This window comes from Dendropsophus ebraccatus, chromosome 3, assembly GCF_027789765.1.
Source record: "Dendropsophus ebraccatus isolate aDenEbr1 chromosome 3, aDenEbr1.pat, whole genome shotgun sequence".
Taxonomy (NCBI): domain Eukaryota; kingdom Metazoa; phylum Chordata; class Amphibia; order Anura; family Hylidae; genus Dendropsophus; species Dendropsophus ebraccatus.
In genome coordinates this window covers 174693962-174718136 of record NC_091456.1, presented here as the reverse complement: position 1 = coordinate 174718136, position 24175 = coordinate 174693962, and the positions used below count along the sequence as shown (strand labels likewise).

The 24175-nt window shown below is 38.3% G+C and overlaps 1 protein-coding gene across 2 annotated transcripts in view; it reads left to right on the top strand.

Moving 5' to 3' along the window:
* ONECUT2 (one cut homeobox 2) overlaps nt 1–5912 on the top strand; it is a 39199-nt gene extending 33287 nt beyond the window's left edge. Inside the window, exons 2-3 of one of the 2 annotated variants that reach the window (XM_069964799.1) lie at nt 2053–2082; nt 4816–5912. In XM_069964799.1, coding sequence (XP_069820900.1) covers nt 2053–2082; nt 4816–5102 — 317 coding nt within the window. In that variant the 3' untranslated portion in view covers nt 5103–5912. The remainder of the gene's footprint in view (nt 1–2052; nt 2083–4815) is intronic. The other variant, XM_069964800.1, reaches the window with a different exon arrangement.
* Nucleotides 5913–24175: the final 18263 nt, after the last annotated feature.

Below are 24175 nucleotides of genomic sequence, written 5' to 3'. Positions count from 1 at the left end.
GCCGAAAGCAATCGAGTACCTATCTCATTGATCTATGCTGTATTACTATATACAGCATAGATCAATGACAGATCAGAGTGCTTATACTAGAAGTTCCCTAGGGGGGCTTCTAGTATAAGTGTAAAAGAAAAAAAAAGGGTTAATATTAGTAAAAAAAAACCTCCCCTAATAAAAGTTTGAATCACCCGTCTTTTCCCATGTTATAAAAAAAAAAATAAAATAAACAAACATGTTTGCTATCGTCGCATGCGTAATCACCCGAACTATTAATTTATCACATTCCTGACCTCACACGGTAAATGGCATAAGCGCGAAAAAATCCCAAAGTGCAAATTTGCGCATTTTTTAGTCGCATCAAATCCAGAAAAATTGTAATAAAAAGCGATCAAAAGGTAATAAATGCGCAATCAAGGTACCGATAGAAAGAACACATCATGGTTAACAGTTATACATGTTACATATCATTTTAATCGTAAGGACTTGGGGAACATATATAACAAGTCAGTTTTACCCCCGGGGTGAAAGGCGCAAAAACACATACCCCCCAAATAAACAAAATGCGGGGGTTTTTTTTTTTCAATTTCACCACACATTAAATTTTTTTTTGGTTTTGCAGCGTACTTTATGACAAAATTCATCCTGTCATTGCAAAGTACAATTAGTGGCGCAAAAAAAAAGGGCTCATGTGGGTCTCTAGGTGAAAAAATGCAAGTGCTATGGCCTTTTAAGCACAACTAGGAAATAAACGGAAGTGCAAAAATGCAAGTTGGCTCTGTCCTTAAGGGGTTAAAGTAGAAGTCCGAACAAATTAATAATTACAAGGTCAGCAGGGGGTGGGGAAACATAGAAGATTATTGCCAGAAAAAGACCACCATATTTACCGGTCCTTGTTCCTTTGCAGTGCCACATCACGGAGCTCCCGGACCCTGCTGGATGTCATATTCTCTTCATGTCTTACTACGTCACGACGCGGCAGGAAAGGATGGGGGATAGCCGCTCAGGCAGTCAGTGAGTGCAGCAGTATCCTGCCCCAGTCACTGACTGGCTGAGTGGGTCCTCTATCAGTCAGGTTGTGATGTAGCAGGAGGGGAGTTATGAAGAATCCCGGTGGGGGGTTAGGAGTAGAACGTGGGGCTGCAAAGGCACGGGGACCGGTAACTATAAGTTTGTTGTTTATTATGTTCCCCCCACCCCCTGCATGTTCTGATTTTTTTTTTGCCTGGACTTAAAACAAAAAATAAAAAAATAGAACAAAAAACTGTAATAGGTTTCTGCAAGACACATTAGAACTCCAGCGTGATACTGGCAATTGCTCGATCAAGCAGTGTGCTCGACTAAGCATGCTCGATCAACTCTATTCTTAAAGCCTTTGTCAGTGCTTAAAGTGTCACTGTTAATTTAAAATTAACTTTTGATATTTCATAGAGACATGTCAAAAGTTTTGATTAGTCCGAATCTGAGTGCTCAGACGTACCGATCAGGAGAACGAGTGGGGAGAGGACTGCGCTGCAGCACGTCCTCTCCCCGCTCTGAGTTAGAAAAAACTGTGAGGCTCCATAGAGCTCAATTATAAGCTTTGGCTGTAGTATATTTTTATAACCTATTAGGAGAATTTTTTGTGATCACAATCATTCTAAAATTTGCAGTTCCAGTAGTATCCTTGGGGTTTCTCAGTGTTAAATCAGGGGGTCCCATATTGTTTTTGCCACTCACATACAGTGACCAATGGCCGACCAGTTTGTCCAACATACCGCCAATGGTCTCTGTATGTAAATGTGATTTTATCCATATGTACATTCCGCAGAGTAGGACCTTATAGTGTTTTGAGTAGACATGCCATAATGGTTTCCTCAGGGATGAAAATTTTATTACGTTTTTATGTTATTTTTTTTTCATAGGTTTTTATTACTGATCTTCACTGCACCCCACAATGAACAGATTTCCACGAGTCCTTCATCTACAATGTACATAATATGTCATCTATTCACATTAATACACGTTTTTAATGCTATTTCTTTTCTTTCCATATTGATACTTGATGTTACTACGCAGCGCCAGAATTCTCCAGTTTCATGAAATCCTGTAAGTGCTTGTTCTTATACTATTAGGCTTTTCTTTATGGTGTTTATTGTTTTGGATGGGACATGACTGACAGGCATTATTTTGCCTATGGTACAGTTGCCCGGTTCGCCAATGACTGGGCATACAATGAAGATGTCAGCTCTGAAGTAACCAGTCTCTTGTCAGATCTTAGGCCCAGGCCAGCTTGTGCCCCATTCTGGGGCCTGGCAGAAGCCATTTTTGCCTATAGACTAGCCTTGCATACATAGGGGGAGGTTTATCAAACCTTGTTCAGTGCAGCAGTTGCCCATAGCAACCAATCAGAGTGCAGCTTTCACTTTTCAGAAGCCAAAAAGCTAAAATCTGATTGGTTGCTATGGGCAACTCGACTGTTTCTTTGCATAAGATTTGATAAATCTGTCCCATAGCGGGAGTGAGTTATGAAAATTTCAGTTGTTTCCATAACAACCAATCATATATCAGCTCTTTTTCCCCCAGCAACCTAATGGTTGCTAAAGACAACCACACCTCAATCTATAATACAGCTGTATGAGATAATTGCCCCCATATATATTCTTTACCAGTCACCTTCCTATTTGGAGGCCTTCCCCTTATGTGTGTGCCATTAGGCCTATAGGTATAATGACACGAGACAGTATTATGTGGCATGACCTCAACTCTGTGTGTGTCTAAAACCACATGGCTGTAATGGCATTGTTCTCCGTAGGATATAAGTTGGGGAAGGGGGCGCAGGTTCTTTAAATGTCTGCAGCTAACGTCCTGTATCGCTGATTGTTCTTATATTGTCGTCCTTGGTTAGTAAGTGTCGGCAGCTAGAGATTCTCATTTTACTACAAAGTTTAGCTTTTAAGGACATAAAAGAGTCCATTAGTCATTGGATCTCTTTGGTCTATATATATGCCTGCTTTATATAACGTATACTCCTAGCACCAGAGATCCACTAACAGCCATAAAGAGCATTTCTAAGAGGCTGAAAGCTCTGCCTTCCCCGTATTCCAGCTGAATTACTGAAATGCCTGATAAAAATAAACCGGTTGAGTTCAGCAAAGCACTAAAGGCAGGATTCCATGTCAGAATGCTTATCTCGATGTGCGCGGTACTAAAGATATGTCAAACACACAGTTTTCTTCATCTTTTCAGACATTTTTCATTGTCCCATGGCTTCTAAAATAAAAAAAATAAAAAAGCAACATTAGCTTGATTAAAAACCTTTTATGATTTTGTGTATTTAGCTCCTATGCAGACCTATGTGTCTCCATGGTTACAGACTACAAATAAACCCTGTGTAGTCTGATCTAGCAGTGATGTCTTTTTCTGTGCCCCTATTTTCGATTAACCAATAGACAATAGAACAGATGAAAGAGAGGAACACCTGACTACATGTTTGTAGTCTGTAACCATGGAGAGACGTAGGTCAGTGTAGGAGCTGTATACAGAAAAGTAGACTAGATTTACAATATTGATAATGGGTATTCCTACAAGATAGGGCATAACAAGCTGATTGGTGGGGGTCTGACTGCTGGTAACCCCCAATCTCAAGAGACAACATTGTCCCTGGAATAAAAGGCACACATTAAGCGTGTCCAGCACTCCATTGATTTTCTGTTGAGTGCTGAACTTGGGAATGTTTGGTGGATCCATAGAGAAATAATTTAGTTCTGGCTGTGCACACAGGGTGCCCACTATTTTTTTCTCCCTATTCTCAGGACTGGTGTGGGTCATAGCGCTTAGACTATCATCAATCAGCTTGTTATCCCCTATCTTGTCAATAGAGGAAAACTTCACCAGATGGGAATATCCCTTTAAGCAGGTCTTAAAATAACATATACATGCACAGCTCCCAACTAAAAAAACAACAACAGTGTCTATAAGTCTATAAGACCCACCTTGACTTGAGCTCCAAAATACCACAAACACGTATGACCCTTCATGATCAGTAAATTTCTATTGGTCACTCTTCGATCCCTGGTTAGTCAAATGAAATGAACCAGTGGACAGATGTCCCCTTGACCCTCTTCCCTGACTCTGATGTCCAGAGTGGTTTTCATTAGTAAATCTGGTGTTTTAATGGCTTAATCACTAGCTTTTGATATTGTGCGGTTACTTTTACTTTAAGTCAGCTGGTATGAGTCGTACAAAATGTGTAATGTAATGGAAAATTATATATTGTGTGTTTTTGTATTTGATTTTTGTATATTGTTTTTTAAGATCATAGCAGGCCTGGGAGGATAGCTTTTTATGACTATGCATTGTCCTATAACCAATAACTGGTACGTTGTACGGAAACATAGAATTAGGTGGTATGACGGCACTAACGTACTTCAATATTTTTGTGTTTTTCTTTTATTTCCTCATAACACTCATTGTACTAACTGCTGCCGAAACTGTTCTGTAAAGTCTTTTACAACTTGTTCAAGATGATACTGGATTTTTGTTATTTACCTAATATTTTTATACAGTCTTTGAGATGAGATCTCTGGGATCGGTGTCCGAGATGTGAGAGCTTCATCTAGGCTTTAGTATTTAGACAGTGTAATAAAGTTATAAAAATATTGGTGCTTGTGTATATGAACCTAAGCTAAAAATAGTTCAAAATTAATAAATAAATTAGGAAATTCAAGGAAATTCTAAATTCTTTGTTCTCTGTATTTTATATTTGTGATTACAGTGCAGTTTTAGTTCTTACAAGCCTCAGTGATTAATAGTGTTATTTTGTCTTTCTCATTCTTAAAGCATGTAAACGCAAAGAGCAAGAACCGAACAAAGACAGAAACAACACACAGAAGAAATCCCGACTAGTTTTCACGGATCTCCAACGAAGAACACTTTTTGCCATCTTTAAAGAAAACAAGCGTCCGTCCAAAGAAATGCAAATCACTATTTCCCAGCAATTGGGTTTGGAACTCACTACAGTCAGTAACTTCTTCATGAACGCCAGGAGGCGGAGCCTGGAAAAATGGCAGGACGATTTAAGTACAGGGGGAAGTTCATCAAACTCCAGCACTTGTACCAAAGCATGAGGGGGATAATGGCTTCTTAGTGGGCACAACTCAACTCTAACCAAAAAAAAAACAGAGAGAAAAAAGGATATATATAATATATTTTTGTTGTTATTGGTAGGGCCATTCACTGGTGACAGTCTTTGTATTTGTGAAAAGTTCTACTGGGCTCAAGTGGAAAAAAAAAGCAAAAAGTTCCCTGCGCTGTGATTAGCAACGCTCCTCTGCCACTGGGAACCGAACCATGGAGGTGATAAAGAGAGTCCATCGGGTCAGCAAACCAATTCTGCACCATCTTCCGAGCAGTCAACAACTTGACACTTATTGGAAACCCCAAATAACACTCAAAGTCATTACAACATGTCACATGCTTGTCAGACCATGACACTGGGTTTAACATGTAAGCCAGCAAAACACGAGATGGCGTTACATCCAAGTCTATTCATAGCACAAGAGTTCTACGACCGCATCTCTTCTATTCCTCTTTTTTACACGCAGCCCATAACTGAGCACAATGTCAAAAAAAATCCAAAGACTTATCTTTTTATGTTTTCTTATTTATTTATTTAAATTTTTTTTTTTTTACTGTTTTTGATGTTTTTATTTATTACAATCCGTTCTACAGCCGTGTAATTTTCAGTCAGTTCTGAAACCACACAAGTACAATTGTATAAGTACAGTGTTAAGCACAAACGTACATTCACTTATCCGAGAATTAATTGCCGGTTCTAGTTTAGTTTCCCTACGACATAATCTTAAATAATCCTTTACATGATTGAAGGTTTTTTTTTTTAATTTAGGATACAGTAGTTACTCAGGAGACATTTTAACTGCACAGTACATTCCTAGTCAGATACTTCCTTTTTTTCTTAGTTATTCTTTTGTTCTTTATTTTGTTTTTGTTTTTTTGTTTTTACTTTTAGCAGTTCAACCATTATATTTTAGTTACTTTTACGTCTATTTTTCTTGATACTTAGATTATGTCAGGTTTGAGTACAGGACTCAATGCCACCAATGCTGTCTTTGATTTACCTCTTTTATTTTTCGTACTATCTGGAGAAGAAGGTACCGCACACACCAAAGAACCAAAAACATGACTAACCAAAGAAAAAGTAAAACAAAATGTTTTACAGCCTAAACATACTGTGATTACTTCAGAAAACCAGATAGCTTACAACCCTCCTATATATGTCTTTTATTTTCTTTTTTGAAGTTTACGCTACAGAAAACCAAAAATATTCAAAATCTCTATGGATACCTCCCCTTTCCCGCTTGACAGACCTTCTTCAGAAAACAAAATCCAATGTCAGTGTTTTGTACTGACGTTTTACCAGTGGATGGCCCTCTCCTTGAAAACTCGAGTCTGTGTTCCAAAGCAAAAAGCCAAAGGCTATAATATTCCTTTAAAGACACTTGAGACTGTTTTTTTTTATGTACTACTTAATCGAAACCAAAGAAACTTTTTTTCTGCACCTAATTCTACTAAAACAAAACAGTTCCATCAAAAGAAAGGAAGCACGTCAGGAAAAGTATCAACACACTGTGTTTGGATAGACATCTTACACACCTTAGGAAGCAGATCTCCGAAGTAGGGTTTACAAGGGTTGGAAGGATAAATGCGACCGGAAAAAAAAATCTAAAGTATGTGCTCGCTGCTTCACCTAACAACTTAGTCCTCTTAAAGTTGAAGATTGTCTTTATTTTGTGCCTATGCAGTTTTTTTCAAAGAACAAGGAATTGACCAACATGAACCTCAACAGCTGCAATACCAAAGATGAGTTCTCACAATTTTTTGTTTTTCAGTTCATTATTGTCTTCTTGCATGGCTAAATGGCTTCAAGTGCCAACAATAGGATTTGTTAGCAATACTTTTGTTTACTTAAAAAAAGAATACAAAAATGGTTTGTTCTACTGTATACAATATATATTTTCACTTGGAATAACTCATGACCATAGATTTGGGGCCTAAGATGTTGGGATAGTTGTTAAAGTGGACAATTGTTGAAAGACGACTGTTAAAGACGACTGGGAGCCATTTTGTGACTAGGCTAGTAAGGCATTCCCTATTCCCGAGGTAAAAGCCTACGGGGTCATCAGATTCTGACCATTTTGTTGGCTGAAGAATGTTTAGCTCACAAAATGGCTAACCTATGGTTTACCATAGTCAGTAATTCCCCCTATTGGGGTATCAGCTCAGTTTATAAATTGGGTATTTGCATATAACAGTAATGTAATTACAAGATCACAAATATTATTCCTTTAGTTACTGAATGGTTTGATTTTTTTTTTTTTTACAAAAAAATTTGGAGGCTTAATATTCAAAAATGCCAAAAATTTGTTTTATATTTTTACCTATAAATTATCTTTACGATTTACAAGAGCAAACACAATTTATAAGTTAAATTTTGCTTACAAAATTTTTCAGACTTTAGGCTGCGTTCACACTACGTATATTTCAGTCAGTATATTTCAGTCAGTATTGTAACCAAAACCAGGAGTGGATTAAAAACACAGAAATGATCTGTTGACACAATGTTGAAATTGAGTGGATGGCCGCCATATAACGGTAAATAACTGCCATTATTTCAATATAACAGCCGTTGTTCTAAAATAACAGCAAATATTTGCCATTAAATGGCGGCCATCCACTCAATTTCAACATTGTGTGAACAGATCCTTTCTGTGTTTTTAATCCACTCCTGGTTTTGGTTGCAATACTGACTGAAATATACTGACTGAAATATACATATACTGACTGAAATATACGTAGTGTGAATGCAGCCTCAATCTGTATAGATCAGTCTTATTAATTTCCCGTGTAGTACTGGATGACAGAAAAAAAAATGTAACAGTGTCATAAAACACAGTGTGGTTAAAAAGAGAACAATGTTTATGGAAGACTTAAGGAAAATCTGATATTTTGTGTTAGTGGAGCTCCTCAGGGGCGGGGCATTACTCAGATCTCCAAATAACATGCTTCACCCCTTCAGGTTCTGTTCCCACAGAGTCTTTTTATGTGAAATAACGGGTGTTGTTTTTTAAATAAAGGACGTTATTTTATAATGGTATCTCCAAATAATGATCATGAGCATTATAAACGGCCATCATTATAAAAAATGGCTGTTTTTTCTTCTAAAAAAGACATTGTGGGAACATAGCCTCAACCCTGAGCTGAAAATCCTCAATGGTGTTTTCTAGTATCCCAACATCTTATGCTAAGTCTGGCAGTTAATATCATGGGCACAGCCAAGATGAGTTCAACTTTCAAGAATATTGTGGGTATTCTTAAATTATCCATGACAGAACAAAGGAATGTGTTTGTTTTCATATGGTTGAATAGCTTTATTTAAACCTCTTTTTCACAAAAGCTAAATCCAAAGACCTGACAATAACTAGACTAGCAGGAAAACCCAACAAAAACCAATCAAACCTGCTTGTGTTATTAGAGACCTACAATCCTTTCTGCATTACAGACAAGGCTTTTGGGTCATCTAAAAAAAAAGATGAATTGCTTGTCACAAAAATTTTTTTTTTTTTAGGTTGTGGAAGTAATTGAATGGTTAAACTGGCTTGTGTTTATTTATTATAATCAATTAAATATCTAATTATTTATAATTTAACAAATTACCCAATATTCTAATTTAATTTTCCCCATATTCCAAAATACAATTATTGTACTTTTAATTATTTTTTTTTGTAAATTGTATTGGTGTTTGACCTGTAATTATTTTAGTTCTTTATGGGTAAAAAGATATAAAGCATCAGATGTGCTTTCACTGCGTTTTATAAAGCAATTTCTGTTACACACAGAGACAATGCAGGTTACAAAAAGAAACAATTTTTTTTTTCAAAAAATTGTATTTAATTTTACGTCTTTTTATGATCTGTAATTAAATTATTTAAGTTATTCTGCTATTTTGTTAGGAAAATGGGGAGACAAATATTTTGGCATTTCTATGTCATTGGGCGACTTATTTATTTAATTTATTATTCCGCTTCCTTGGAGAAGGTGTGTGTGTATAGTTTATATTTTTTATTTAAAGAAACAACAACTTAAGCACTAAATTATTTTTGGTTGACCAGAACAACATGAGTGACGTTCGTAGACAAGCACGGATTCATGGCTTGATAACTTGTACATTCGGGAAACAATACAAAGAACACTACTCGTTTACCAAAGATTTTTTTTTTTTTTGCTTTCAGAAACTCTATTTTTTCAGCTTCTTCTATAAGCTTGAGGGAAACAAAAAAATACAAAAAAAACATTCCAAACCAAAAACAAAAACAAAGGAGAGAGAACCCTTAAAATAGCTGCTTCCAAGAATGAACTATGTGTGTTATAAGAAAAAAAAAAATCTATTCCTAGTGAGAACCAAAAATAGGCTACCTCACTGACTTTTTTCCTTTTTGTAATTTAAAACGTGATGATGATACCAAAGATACCAAAGATTTGTTTCACTTGTGCGGTCTACTGCTAGCATCTGCTCCGTTTTCAATATTCCTGTCTCCTTTGGTGTAAGACACGAGCGTCAGGCATGGCAGAGTATTCAAAGCCATTCTTCCACCAAATGAGCTCCATTTTTTTTTTTACATATATACAGCTGTAGCTTGGATACCCCAAAGAAAATTCTGTGTGAAAGCAAAACATAAAAGAACAAAAAAATAAGCATACATGCATAAAAAATCTAATAGTTCATATATTCTCTATCAAGCAAAGTTCTTTGTGCTTAAAGTAAGCTGATACCTAAATTTTTATAATGATTTTGATTAAAAATAAATAGAAATAAACCTTAAAATAACCAAACTAAGAATAAAACCCACAAACTAAGTCCCCTTCATCCCTCTAGCTGTTGCAAAACTACAATTCCCATCATGCCTGATGGAAATTGTAGTTTTACAATTGCTGGAGGGTGGAAGGTTCCCCATCCCTTCATTAAGACAACCTAATAAATTTTACATTTTGTATAATTTCTTTTTATATTCTTTATTATTATAAATCATTTTATTATTAAATATTTTTACTAATTTTCTGTAGTTAACATTACATTTACTACTATAGTCTTGATTTAAATTGCATTCAATTTCATAAAACTACAAATAATTATTTATAAAAACAACAAATAACTAGTCCTACTTATTATGTGTGTCTGTGCTCAGTAGTCCTGGATATTTATGAGCAGCAGTAAACTCCACCCACCAGCTGCTGATTGGCAGTTATCTATCCATGCTGTGTATAGGCAGTTAACTGTTAATTAGGAGTTTGAGGGCACAAAGCACGTTCTCCTGCATATCATGAGAACGGATGAACAGAATAATATAGGTAAAACACCATTCTGTTTCACATTTCTGTCACTATTTTATGCTGTCCTCTCTTGCGGCCTAGTGACAGATTCCCTTTAATAAAAATTATATGAAAACTTTAAATAAACTAGAAATCCAGTCATAAAACGCTTTATTGCCCGTTTAAAAAAAAAAATTGTTCACCTTCCAATTTTGGCAACAGACTGTGTTGGTTTTAAAGCTTTTTGATGCATAAAAAGTGAATAAAAAAACACCACATGTAAACATAGCCTAACTTGCGTAAAAAAAACCAAAAACTCATCGCAGCCTCGCGTACAATATTTGAAGGTGGGAACTTGAGCCATAGGAGTTAATTTTTTTATTCACTATTTTTTTTCCCATAAATTACCCCAGATATAGAGATTTACACACAGAGTTTAATATAACAATGGTATGAGTGCCTTGCTTGAACCAAATAAATAATTTCTCCAGCCCTTTAATGACTATTTTGCATATTTCACCAGGATATCCGACATGGATTTAGTTCTCAAAGGAAACCATCAAAAAGCAAAAAAACAAACAAAAACAAACCAAAAAACAAATGTAATAATACCAAAGTTCCTCCTTACCCAGAATCCCCTCTTCTTGTCAATGTCTACTACTGTGTAAAGATTGTTTTACTTGATATTTTTTACGGTTTCAAAGCTTTAAAATGAAAATCGGCAGCGATGTAACGCAGGTAGGCCGCACAAAGTCCTTACCGAATTTTCTCAGATATACCTCATAGATAATAGTGTTTAGAGTAATGTTATTATAGCGTATGTAATAAATGGTTCGCTGTTTCTTTTAGTAAATGTGATTTCAAGATAAAAAAAAAAAAAAGCTTTATACGTTCTAGGTTGTGCTTTTGTAATAGTCGAGAAGGTGCGCTTAAAAAAAATGAAACGATGTATGTTTTTTTTTGTTTTTATTATTATTTATTTATTTGAAAATGGGAAGAGTTGCAGAAATAGAGCCCAAACGTTTACAGTTTTTCATATTTTGCTGAAGAAACAATCTGTATTAACCCCTTCACGGCGAGTCATGTGAGCTCGTGTTGCAGAGCAATACGTTCCAGCCTACAGTGGGTTAAGTTTTTGTCTGTTTTTTGTTTTAATTTAAAAAAAAAATACAAATAATATTTTCAACATTGGTTCTACTTCCTTTTCAGCTTATCATACATTGCTGTGTTGGATAAATATTTCTAACCAAAAGCTACCAATACAAAATGTTCCTGCCTCTTTAAAGGGAGAATTTTTTTTTTTTTTTTTTTAAGGCAAAGCAAGTATTTATAACAACACAGTTGCATGTAATAAAAGATTATTTGTGTGACCTAAATTCAATCCCCCCCCCATAAAAATTCATCCAGTATGTATATATACAGTTGTATCACCACTAACATATGTTAACCCCATCGCACATGCCCATTCTGCATTTTATTGTATTAAAGTGATTGTTCATGATCAAACATGGCTGCTTAGTTCCAGATATGGATACCTACCTATGGGTTGTTTTTGGCATTGCAACTGAATTCAAGTTCAATTGAAGTGGATAGAGCTAATCTGCAATACCATACACAACCTGAGGTGGCATCGTTTTGAAAAACAAAAAAAAAGGGTCCATGTTTTTCTAATCCTGGACAATCTCTCTTATTATTTTTACTAGATGTTTTTGAGCAAATATAATTTCCTTTTATACTGGACCATAAAGCCTTTAAAAAAATAAATAAAATAAAATAACAATTACATTCACAGTGTTCATAAAACTAAACTGATCTAAAAATTCTGCTTTCAAAAGTTCCAGATATTATTATGGGGGTCAGGGGTTTATTTTTTCTCCTCCAGAGCTCCAAAGTGCTAAAGAAAATGCAGCAAGAGATTACTACATTCAGCTTAGTAGCTTAATGCATACTGCCTGTATACAGAAGACCTTAGCTCCCTCTAGTGGCGGCTGTAGTTATCTAGAATCTTATTATTTAAAGCGCACCTTTCAATAAGAAAAACTTGTGTCGTCACAGGGACATTCCTAGATTTTGATCAATCAGAGTGTCAGTGCTGAGAACCCCACTGATTAGGAGAACAAGTGCTTCACCTCCCCGCTGTCAGTCATCTCTGTCCAACAGTCTCTTAGACTTATATGGAGCCACCTGGACAGAGATCACTGCGAGCTGGGGAGTGAAATGCGCTAGTGCTTGTTCTCCCAAACTTCTCATAGACTTATATGGACTTTTCATAGACTTATGTGGAGCCACCCGGACAGAGATCACTGCGAGCTGGGGAGTGAAATGTGCTAATGCTTGTTCTCCCAAACTTCTCATAGACTAATAGGGACTTTTCATAGACTCATATGGAGTCGCCTGGACGGAGATCACTGCGAGCTAGGGAGTGAAATGCGCTACTGCTTTTTCTCCTGGACTTCTCATAGACTTATATGGACTTCTCATAGACTTATATGGAGCCACCTGAACATAGATTGCTGCGAGCTAGGGAGTGAAATGCGCTAGTGCTTGTCTCAGAAAACCCAGAGACCCTGACCGGTCAAAATTTCTGACATGTTTTTGCGACTTGTCAATTTTTACTATGACAATGTAAGGGATTTGGAGCTTTGTAACAGAAAAAATAGAACCTCACCTTTAAGAAATTAATCAACACAAAATTGTGGACCTAAAAGGAAATGGTGTTATAGGTGGAGATTTACTTAAAAGGGGGTTCCCCAGTTGGGATAATCCCTACTTCTTCCCCTGACAATAAGCTTGATTGCTTACCCTGCCAATACCCCCAGTGATCAGTTGTAATCTATAGTGAAACTTGGCAGAAAGTGTTACATTTCCCTGCAGCGCCACCACAGGGGAAGTGAGGCATTACACAGTGTTAATTTACTTCAATGTATAATTTCTGTGATGCAGGACAGGACAGATCGCCCAAAGCATGAGACGCTCTTGTAGCCACAGTCCTCTCTGGCAAGGAAGATCCTGAACAGTGACCCCTGCCCCCTCTGTTAGCTAAGAATCCCCTAATAGGGTACAGGAATATGGCTTTCTAAACCAAAGAACCCTTTTTGAAAAGATATTTATCATATTTTGTAACCACAATACAACCGCAACCAAGCGCCTCCAAATTTTCCCGCATAGAACAAATGCACCTACTATACCCGATATATACATCATGTGCCCTGTATGTATAGTAGCAAAATACTCCATCATCCTTTTGCACTGTACCCAATTATTATAAGGGTCTTTGGATTTCCTTCTGTTACAATGTGTCAGTCCCCTTAGCAACAACTTAGCAAAATACCAAAGATTCCATTCTACCACTTATAATTCAGAGGGATTTAACTCGCCTCTGCACCGCTCTACCCATTGGTGCCATCTAAGTGTTGAGCCTGAGGCTAAGACCTCATGTAAGGACACAGCCTTATTATGAAATTATACCTATTACCAGTGTTCTCCAACATGTGCCTCTTGTGTTATAAGAAGTCTATCAGGACATATGTAGACAGGCTAGGAGACACTGCCTCGTAACATGGTTGGGTACTTGCCTTGATCAAATTAACAGACACTGAAACATCTTCCCATTCTTGAATAACAAGGTGCCCATTGCTTCATAAGAGTGCAGGTCTTCCCTTTCCGATGAGAAGTGCTCTATATGTCCTTATCGGTGATAGGATTTACAGCCAGTCATTACACAATGTACGACCACCCTAACAAAGTATCCAGGAGGTTAGAGGCTAGAATTAACACTGAAACTCTCTTCGAAGAGTTTGATCAATGGAACATCTTCCAACTCAAAGTGCCACTTGTATCATGAGGGTCGAATTGTCTTTTATATACATAGTATTTTAACCTATGTGGCTTGATACTTTACCATTTGTGGATCATGTATGGCCAGTAGTGTTGAGCAAACTTCATGAACTGTTTGGGTTTGGCAACGTTCTCCAAACATGATCGCTTGGCATTTGACTCCCGGTGGCTGAAGAAGTTTGATGTTGCCCTAGCAAGTCCCGGAAAACATGGATACAGCCATAGGCTGTATTGATACTTTCCTGGAAGCCCTAGGGTATCATCCAACTTTTCCAGGCAGTGGTCGTCAAACGCAGAGTGATCAGGATCGGAGAATGTTGCCAAACACAAACAGTTTGTCAGGTACGCTAATGGCATGCATAAGGGGTAGTTCCAGTGTAAAAAAAAACAAACACCACCAATCTAATCCGACCTCTGGATCGCTTGACTTGTTTCCATCTATTCTATAGACTTTGAGTGGAGTATCAATGCACATGCTCCACCACCGCGCCATCCAAACTCTGCCATAAAGCTTCAGGGGGCAGGGGGCTCAAATCCCAACTAATCTCAAATGCATGCCATATCCTTGGCTAGATTATATAATATATAACACCTAATAGAAAGATAACATTACTTATTAGGGTGAACTCTCAGCCTAGGAATTCTGGGTGGAGATATGCAAATTTTTCAGTATGTCTGTAACATAGTCATCCACAGTTTAGATCTCCATCTTGCATGCCATTACTGGTATACCATTCCTCTCCATTATTTTGTTGCCAATAAAGTTCACTTTTATACAGATAATTATTTTTTTTTCACTAACTGTACAATATGACTGGGGCAGTCAAATCAACAGCTAAAAATACCAAAGGTTCATGTGCTTCTTCTGTCTGATGATGAAAGTTCCTATCTAGTGTCATGTTAATATTTGTATACGTGTGTTAATATATGTCACTTTTTGCCAAAGGAGTACACACAATCATGGAAGAATACATTGTCATTTTCAGTGTTCCGGAACTTTCTTCCATAATAACCACAGTTATGTACAATGTATACAGGTATGGTCCAGAAACATGCGTTTTCTACGTTTTGCCAAAGAAAGTTGTTACTTTTGCCTCCTAAGTTAATGTTTGTGAGTGTTAAATAAAATTGTATGGATTTTTATTTTTTGGTTTAATTGTTTTCAGTATTCTGAATGTTAACCTTAATGCGAGATGGGTGTATTACAGATATTTTCTTCGCTGTTTTGCCAAAGAAACCCATTCTTTATTTATGTTTGTTTTGCCAAAAAAATAAACTTGACCGATAAAAAAAATGGGCAAATTGTATAAAATGTACAAATAAAATTCTTCCTTAATTTTTTTAAATTTAATAATTGCGAGAGCTTTACCCAAAATGTCCTTCTTTTCGTTTGACGCGACCTTTGTCATTTTTCTTTTCTCGCTTTTTAAGACTTGTACCAAAATGTGAAATTGAATTGTTTACGTAAATATATAAATTGATATGTGTCAAATCTGAGTTTTCTTTTTTTTTTCCTAATTTGCCAAATCTGGGCTGTAATTTGCATGGAATTTGAATGTTTTGAGTCATATAAAAAAAAAAAATATTCTGTTGAAGAATTCCCTTTATAATAATTGGAAGGTAACAGTATTTTTTATGATCGATCCTGATGGAGTGGAATAAGTAAAAGTAGGCAAAAACTTTACTTAAAGTACAAGTCTGGACAAAACATGAAAATTTGGATTTGGATAACCTGTAGTATTAGTTACTCAATGCTACCGTTTCAGGATTTGCAACTAGTTGTATAGGTTTCAGCTGAAGCTTGTGCAACGGCAACGTGACAACAAAGCAGCTCTGACATCGGGCACTTGTCAGGTAACATTGTTGTAGTGTTTGGTAATTGTAATATTTCCTACACTTTCCATATGTTTTAATGGCAATGTGCTCAGATGTCATATTGTCAGGGTCGGCACAGGCTTCAGTTGCAGCAAAGTATACAACAGTGGGGAAGTCTCTGGAAAGACTGCATTCATATTGGTAAAAACTTTCACTTTTTAAGCAGAATTATACTTAATAATATTCCTTTTTATATACATGGCTGCCTAGTGCCCAAACGTTACAATACAAAAAATAATATGATTTTCAGGTCCAAGGCTGAGGAAAGGAGGGAATATGTTACACATATTGTGAGCTCAGTCTAGCTGCACGTATTAGTCCCTGGGACTGGTCCACCAACGTCCTACCCTTGGGCAAAATTTGGACTGTGCTTATATTAAAGAGTTTGTGCAGTTTTGGTGCTCGTCATACTGACTCACAGTAATGAAAAATGAATGAGAGTTAGTTTGTCAACCATGAAGTATTGTTTAGTAGCCATAAAACCTTAATCGGTTACCTTAACCAATGAGGTTATAGTCATTAACACTGATCAGTCAAAAAATGTGCTGGAAATTATTTCAGAAATTTACAGTTACTATGTTTGTTTTATGTAAGAGAGAATTTTTGTTGGCCAATAAAGGTATCACTCCTAAAATACTTTGATCACAAGTATCTACCATGATTGGTGTATTCAAAAATTTTACCAACCATTATTTAATCAGATAGTACATAGCCTTATTTTGTCACCTACTATGGTCACTTCATAGTTCAAAGACTTTTTCTCACCATGCAGTTGTACTTTATTTTTTAGCTTCACTTGGCCTCTATTTTGACAAGTTATGCCCTATCCACAATATCCACAACATTAAGGATAACTAAGTAAACATGAAGAGTACAACCACTGGGGCCCCCATAATCTCAAAAAATGGGGAACCCACTAGATGGTCTTGCCTGTGCCCTGACGTTGAGTTCATTCTCTATGGGACTTCTAGAAATTGACGAATGCAGCATTTGGATATCTTCAGCAGCCTAGTGCTCTGATTTTGAGGTCTTTGTCCTTGAGATCATAGGGGCTCCAGTGGTTGGACTTCCCCCCCGGCAATCTATTAGTTATGACTATAGATAAGCAAACTTGACAAAAGTTCCAGTTTGGGTTATGGCCTATCCTATACATACTATCAATAAGGCATAACTTGTCAAGATGGGAATAGCTGGATAATGGTTATCCTTTTGTTTAATATTTTCTGCTTTTGGGCAACTTTCTTAAAATCCCAGAGAATCCCTTTAATTCTATCATCCATTTGAGCTTCATACTTTAGCCTCAAGTGTCAATAGGGATTAGTCAAGATCAGTAAACAATTGGCAAAGGTATTAGAATACACGTAGATTTTAATTGTGAAATGTCTCGAAGTGGGATTTTGAGTCCAGGGATTCTTGGTTATAAACCAATTTTACTTAACTCTGTTGTGCAGGCCACTGGTGCTTTGTAAATGCTAATACCAATAGATTATTTCTGCACCTACACCGTGACTTCTGTCCTTTTCCCCTATACCACAGGTGTCAAACTTGCGGTCCTCCATCTGTTGCAAAATTACAATTCCCATCATGACTGGACAGCCAAAGCTAAAGCTGTGGCTGTACAGGCATGATGGGAATTGTAGTTTTGCAACAGCTGGAGGGCCGAAAGTTTGACATCCCAACAGCGTTCAAACTGCTGATCCAGCATTTCAAACTGCTGATTCCAGATGTCTCTCAATAGTCTTCCAAAACTAGCATGATAGAACACATGAACAAATTAAAAAATATATATAAAATTAAATAATAAATGAAATAAAATAATTCAAACTAAATAACAGTTGTCTTCGTGAATTTGTCTTTATCATGGTTCTTCCAAATGGCTTCCTGAAAAGTTTCAGGGATTGGTGCTAAAGTTGGCCATATAGTTAAGGAGACATAACAGGTAGAATTTCTTAATATGAGTATCTTTTTTTTCCAACTAGAGATAAGCAAAAAGAGGGAAAGTAAAGACAAAGCACAACAGACACAGTAACTTGGGGGCTCGTCCGGGATGAGTATATTTATATATAGTGAATTTAAAAAAAGTTCTCTCTTATATAGAACAATCTCTATTCTGATTGGTATTATTCCATAACTAGCATCACACTAATTGAAATACTTTAATTTCTTTGCCAAAGCTTATGCCAATGGTTATGGTTTATAGTGGTAGATTGCTGTTTATATGTATTGAATCATTACAAGACATTTTATACAATTTTTTTTGTTTGTTTTAACATTTGCCTTTTATTTTGATGAATTATTAATGGGCCTATTACAACTCTTTACTTCTTTTCTGCTACTGTACTGTTGGAAGATTGATATTTGGGTAGCCAACGATACATTGGGGCACTTTAAATCTTTAGATAAACCCCAGAATACGTCTAACAATTCAGAAAAAGTGTTGAAAAAATATTTTGTATTTTGCTATTTTTTTTTAATTTATTTTATTGTATGATGCCATCATTCTTACACATGAATGTTTTGTCTGCAATGTTGCTTCAATTGGTTTCTTTGATTATTTAATTCCTATCATTAAATGGTAGTGCTGTAAATTCTGCAATTAATGTCAAATAAACAGCTTTAATTCACTTGTATGGAATGATTTGTCTTCTCTAAATGTCTTTATGAATTGCTTCATTGTTTAGACTTTTATCCGATATATACTGTACATGCCCCTTGAATTTCTCATCCGTGTTTTACCAGTTTGAGGTTTATACATTTTAACTAATATCATTTGAAACCAGCAAACTTTACTTAAGTTTTGGGTTTGTGCAAACCCGACTAATTGGTATTTGAATCCTGCTGCCTGGAGAAGTTGGATGCATCTCGAGGACTACCTGAAAAATATGGATACAGCCTATGAACTTTCTGTGAGTTCGCTTATCTCTAGGCATTATCAAATTTCTTTAAATAGTACCTACTATAACTTGTCACAGAGCCTATGAACTGGTTAACTCTGTAGACTTACATTTTGCGGTTGTCCTTATCATGTGACACAAAGCAGGGAGAGAACCCACTGAGCATGGACTTCTCCCAACTTGTTCTCCGTATCAGTCACACCCGGACGATAAAAACTTTTGACATGCCTCTGTGACATTTCAAAAGTTTTTTTTCTAATGGCAGGTATTCCTTTAACCCTTTCCCGCACGAGGACGTAACTGGACGTCCTCGCGCGGGTGGGGGCGTTAGGAGCGGGGCCGCTCGCACAGCTCTAGATAGTTAAACAAACTCCTCGCATCCACCTCCAAAGAGGAGAGACACACTCATTCATTTTGGGATCTGGTGTTGTACGGAGAATTATTTTACGCATTGCTCTTTGATCTCCTCCAGAAAACCCATACCAGCAGAACCAAATTTCCCCCAAAAGTAAGGGCCGGCCATCTGTAGACAGTTGTTTCGGGGGTCCTTGTCTCTTTTCAGTACAGAGCAGGGGGCAATGACCCTCAATGACTCTCATGACTAGTTGGTATATCAAGACTTATTTCAGGCAGTGGGGATGGCTTCTTCTACAGATGACCGGCTTCTTCTTGAAGAAGGCTCTCTTACCAATTGGTTCTTCATGCTCAGTATTTTACACACACACATATATATATATATATATATATATATATATACATGCCATAATAATATCATATCCATAATAAGGTCACCAGAGTGGGCTGTGACTGGCTGTTTCACACATAATGACACCAGATAGTGACCAAAACACAATTAGGAATTTGCAAAGGATCATACCCTCTAGCTTCAAGAAGCCTCACCTGTAGCTTACCTGCTGCCATTGGATATGAACGAGCATGCATAGTGTTGGATCAAGCATTGGGGTACCTGGTTAAATGCTCAAGTCTCCTTTTGATTTCAGTGGCGCTTGTTGACAAATTATGATGGAGGGGGAATGACAAAAGGTGATGAAGTGACAGATGAAAAGTGATGGAGCACAAACATGGGTCATGGAATGTACAGAAGTTGTGGGGCCCTCCATCATAGAATTGTAGTCCACATTGCAATACTGCTCTGTAATCATTTGCAAAGTTTCCAAATGAGACATCCACTATCATTGGCTGGGACGCCAAGCGCCACCACTTACATCTAGCAGAGACAGCCTGCTCAGCCAATCACTGGCTGCGGTGCTGTCCTGTCTGAGGAAGTAATGGCTGAGCTGGCTCTCACTGCCAGACAAGTCCATCTCGGAATTGTTCAGCTGGGGACCAGAGATGACATAGCAGGACACCGGGGGTGCACGGAAGAGTAAGAATAGCCTGTTTGTTATGTTCTGCGCTAGGACAGCAGCATATTTGTCACGTCCGTGGTGGTGTACTGTGCTCCGGGCCATCACAGCACCGCTTTACCCCGCACTCTGCTCTCAGCAGACGCCGGAGCCCATGTGCAGGGGCCCACAGCTCCTGTCACTTCAGCCTCACAGAGCGCCTTACCTCTCCACGCTCCTGCTACAGCAAGTCCATTCTGCCTTGCGGTGGGCACTGGTAAAGAGCAGCAGCCCCTTAGACTCCACTCCCTGGTGAGGCTTATGTCAACGCTAGCAGCGGTACAGCGGATCCATCACTCCAGTTCTAACAATATTAAAAGTTTGAGCAAAATAAAGAAAAAAGTAAAAAAACAAACGAAAAACAACTTTTTTTAAAAAAAAAATTCTAAAATAAAAAAGTAAACATAAAGTAAGTGGTATCACCTAGTTCATAGATGTCTGAGAATTTTAAATATTTTATAACTGATCCCACACTATTGATGGTAAATGCTGTCAGTAAAAAAAACAAAACAAATCCCAGTGCCAGAATTACTGTCTTTGATCAACACAGCTCTCAAATACATGGTTAAAAAAAGGTAAAAAATTATATTTACTGTGAAACAGTTTAAATAATATCTACAGCGCAGCCCACAAAAAACGAACCATCAAACCGCATGATGGCGATGCAAAGGCAATTTTTAAATCTTGTAATAAGTAATAAAAACTAAAACAAACTAAATAGAACAAAATATATTATATGGCATACGGAAAAGTTATGATTCTTGGAGGGTGAGGAGGAAAAGAATACAAATGCCAAAGCCAAAAGTGGCTGTAGTGTGAAGGGGTTAATAGGAACTTTATATTTGTATTAACAGATTAACCTATAATGAATGTAACACCAGAATAAAATGCCTATAAAAAAATCAATGAAATATATCTTCTATCAGAATGGCTGCCGGTGCCCTGATCAGGGCCGCGCTGTCTCCCGGTGAACTCTATGTAAACACTTGTTCTCATTAAATGAATCTACAATTAAATATTAACGCTACAAAAACATCAAAAGCCGCGAGACGAGAAGCGACTAATGAATTTATACTGTGAAGTTCTCTTGAATATTCACATCGATATCTGTTTGATTCATACTTCAAAGTCTCTACCTTGTGTTGGGTGTTTGCATGACGGAAGCAGTTTCTGGAATAGTTCTGTATATACATGATATAGATTTTCATACTTTAGGGCGCAACACAAATTGTAGACAAAATGTAATCCATAAAGATAACCTGCACCTTTTATTATTACATTTAAAAGGTATTTCTGTCAGGTGTCACACTCTGGGATGATGGGTGCCTTTCCGCACCGTCACCACTTGGTGTCTCACTCTCCCCTGTTTCTGTGCATGGCTGAAGGTCAAAAGGGTTAACTTTGTTAGTTCACTGTTTATCTGTTATTAATCAGTGGCTTAGGTGCCTCACATTTCTCTACCCATCCCACTCATACACCTCTTTCTAGCACTTTCTTCACCAAGGTTAGTCTTGATCACTCCTGTTTAAGTCTTTTAGTTCCTGGTGGGAGGGGTTTCTTTAGTGGATGGTGGAGCGAGACAGAAGATAGTTTGTTGAAGTTGTGTGAGAGAAAACTATGCAGTGCTAAACCCCTATTTAGGGTAACTGCACCTGGAAAAATCTTGCCTACACCTGGGATAACCTATTCTTTAGATACTCACGACAATCCACCTATCAAAGATTCATCCGCAGTGGAGCAAAGTGCCTAAGCCGACGAACTCCATTGATTCCTGCATGACCCACTCAGGGAACCTTGAGTTGTTAGCTACACCTAGTTGTTCAACCCTGGGACTCTTACTACCAGACCTGACACTCTGTGTGCTCTTCTGGCATAAGGTGGTCTTCTTCTTCTTTGTTCTCAGTCCTAACCGTAAGTAGAAGATTCTTCTCCACAAGTCACACATTACAAGTTGTCCTGGCAGAGTTTTGCACTACTAGGCAAGGCCCCAAGACACTACAAGCACCTGAGCCAGGCACTCTGTTTTGTCCATCAGGAGAAAGGACATTGTTCTACCTATTGTTGTGATTATCTTTTGCACACATTCATTCTTAGGCTGTATTGCACTGAAAGTGTTATCCTGGTTAAGTGCTGGACTTATCTTTGCTCTGCACCTGCACCCCCACACACCTGGTTCTACCTTTTTCAAAGCCAAGCACTAGTATACCTAGGGGTGGGCATACCTCTCCTGGCCAAGTGCCTGGTCAGTACACCCCAACACCTAGCCCACTGCTAACAATACCACCTAGCAACCAAAGGGTATGGCACATTCATTGTTGTTAAATCCTCTGTATTATTGGTGTTTGGTGCACTGGGGGTTGGGACTACATCCATGCCCCTACCACTACTTCTCTAACAGTCTTTATCCCCACCCTGCTTCCTCCACCACTCCTCCTATCAGTCTTTATCCCCACCCTGCTTCCTCCACCACTCCTCCTGTCAGTCTTTATCCCCACCCTGCTCCCTCCACCACTCCTATCAGTCTTTATCCCCACCCTGCTCCCTCCACCACTCCTCCTAGTAGTCTTTATCCCCACCCTGCTCCCTCCACCACTCCTCCTATCAGTCTTCATCCCCACCCTGCTCCCTCCACCACTCCTCCTATCAGTCTTTATCCCCACCCTGCTCCCTCCACCACTCCTCCTATCAGTCTTCATCCCCACCCTGCTCCCTCCACCACTCCTCCTATCAGTCTTCATCCCCACCCTGCTCCCTCCACCACTCCTATCAGTCTTTATCCCCACCCTGCTCCCTCCACCACTCCTCCTAGTAGTCTTTATCCCCACCCTGCTCCCTCCACCACTCCTCCTATCAGTCTTCATCCCCACCCTGCTCCCTCCACCACTCCTCCTATCAGTCTTCATCCCCACCCTGCTCCCTCCACCACTCCTCCTATCAGTCTTCATCCCCACCCTGCTCCCTCCACCACTCCTCCTATCAGTCTTCATCCCCACCCTGCTCCCTCCACCACTCCTCCTATCAGTCTTCATCCCCACCCTGCTCCCTCCACCACTCCTCCTATCAGTCTTCATCCCCACCCTGCTCCCTCCACCACTCCTCCTATCAGTCTTCATCCCCACCCTGCTCCCTCCACCACTCCTCCTATCAGTCTTCATCCCCACCCTGCTCCCTCCACCACTCCTCCTAGTAGTCTTTATCCCCACCCTGCTCCCTCCACCACTCCTCCTATCAGTCTTCATCCCCACCCTGCTCCCTCCACCAGTACTCCTATCAGTCTTCATCCCCACCCTGCTCCCTCCACCACTCCTCCTAGCAGTCTTTATCCCCACCCTGCTCCCTCCACCACTCCTTCTAGCAGTCTGTATCCCTACCTGTTACTCCTACTACTCCTTCTAACAATCTAGCTACTGCTCTGGACAGTTCCTGACATGGACAGAGGTGGCAGCAGAGATCACTGTGTCAGACTGGAGAGAATACACCACTCCCTGCAGGAAATGCAGTAGCTGATAAGTACTGAGAGACTGGAGATTTTTAAATAGAAGTAAATTACAAATCTGTATAACTTTCTGGCATAAGCTAATTTGAAAAAAATAAAATAAAATTTCACAAGAGTTCCCCTTTAAAAGTGAAAATGGGCCCTAAAGGGTTAAAAGCACTAATGGGTTAATGGTTTACAGTAAAGGAAACATTGGCTGGAACATTTTGAATGTCATTAGTAAACCAGGTAAATTTGATGACTTTTTATTTAGAGGGTTGCAATGTTTGGGATGGTACCATAGTGTAACCTACGGATCGGCCTCA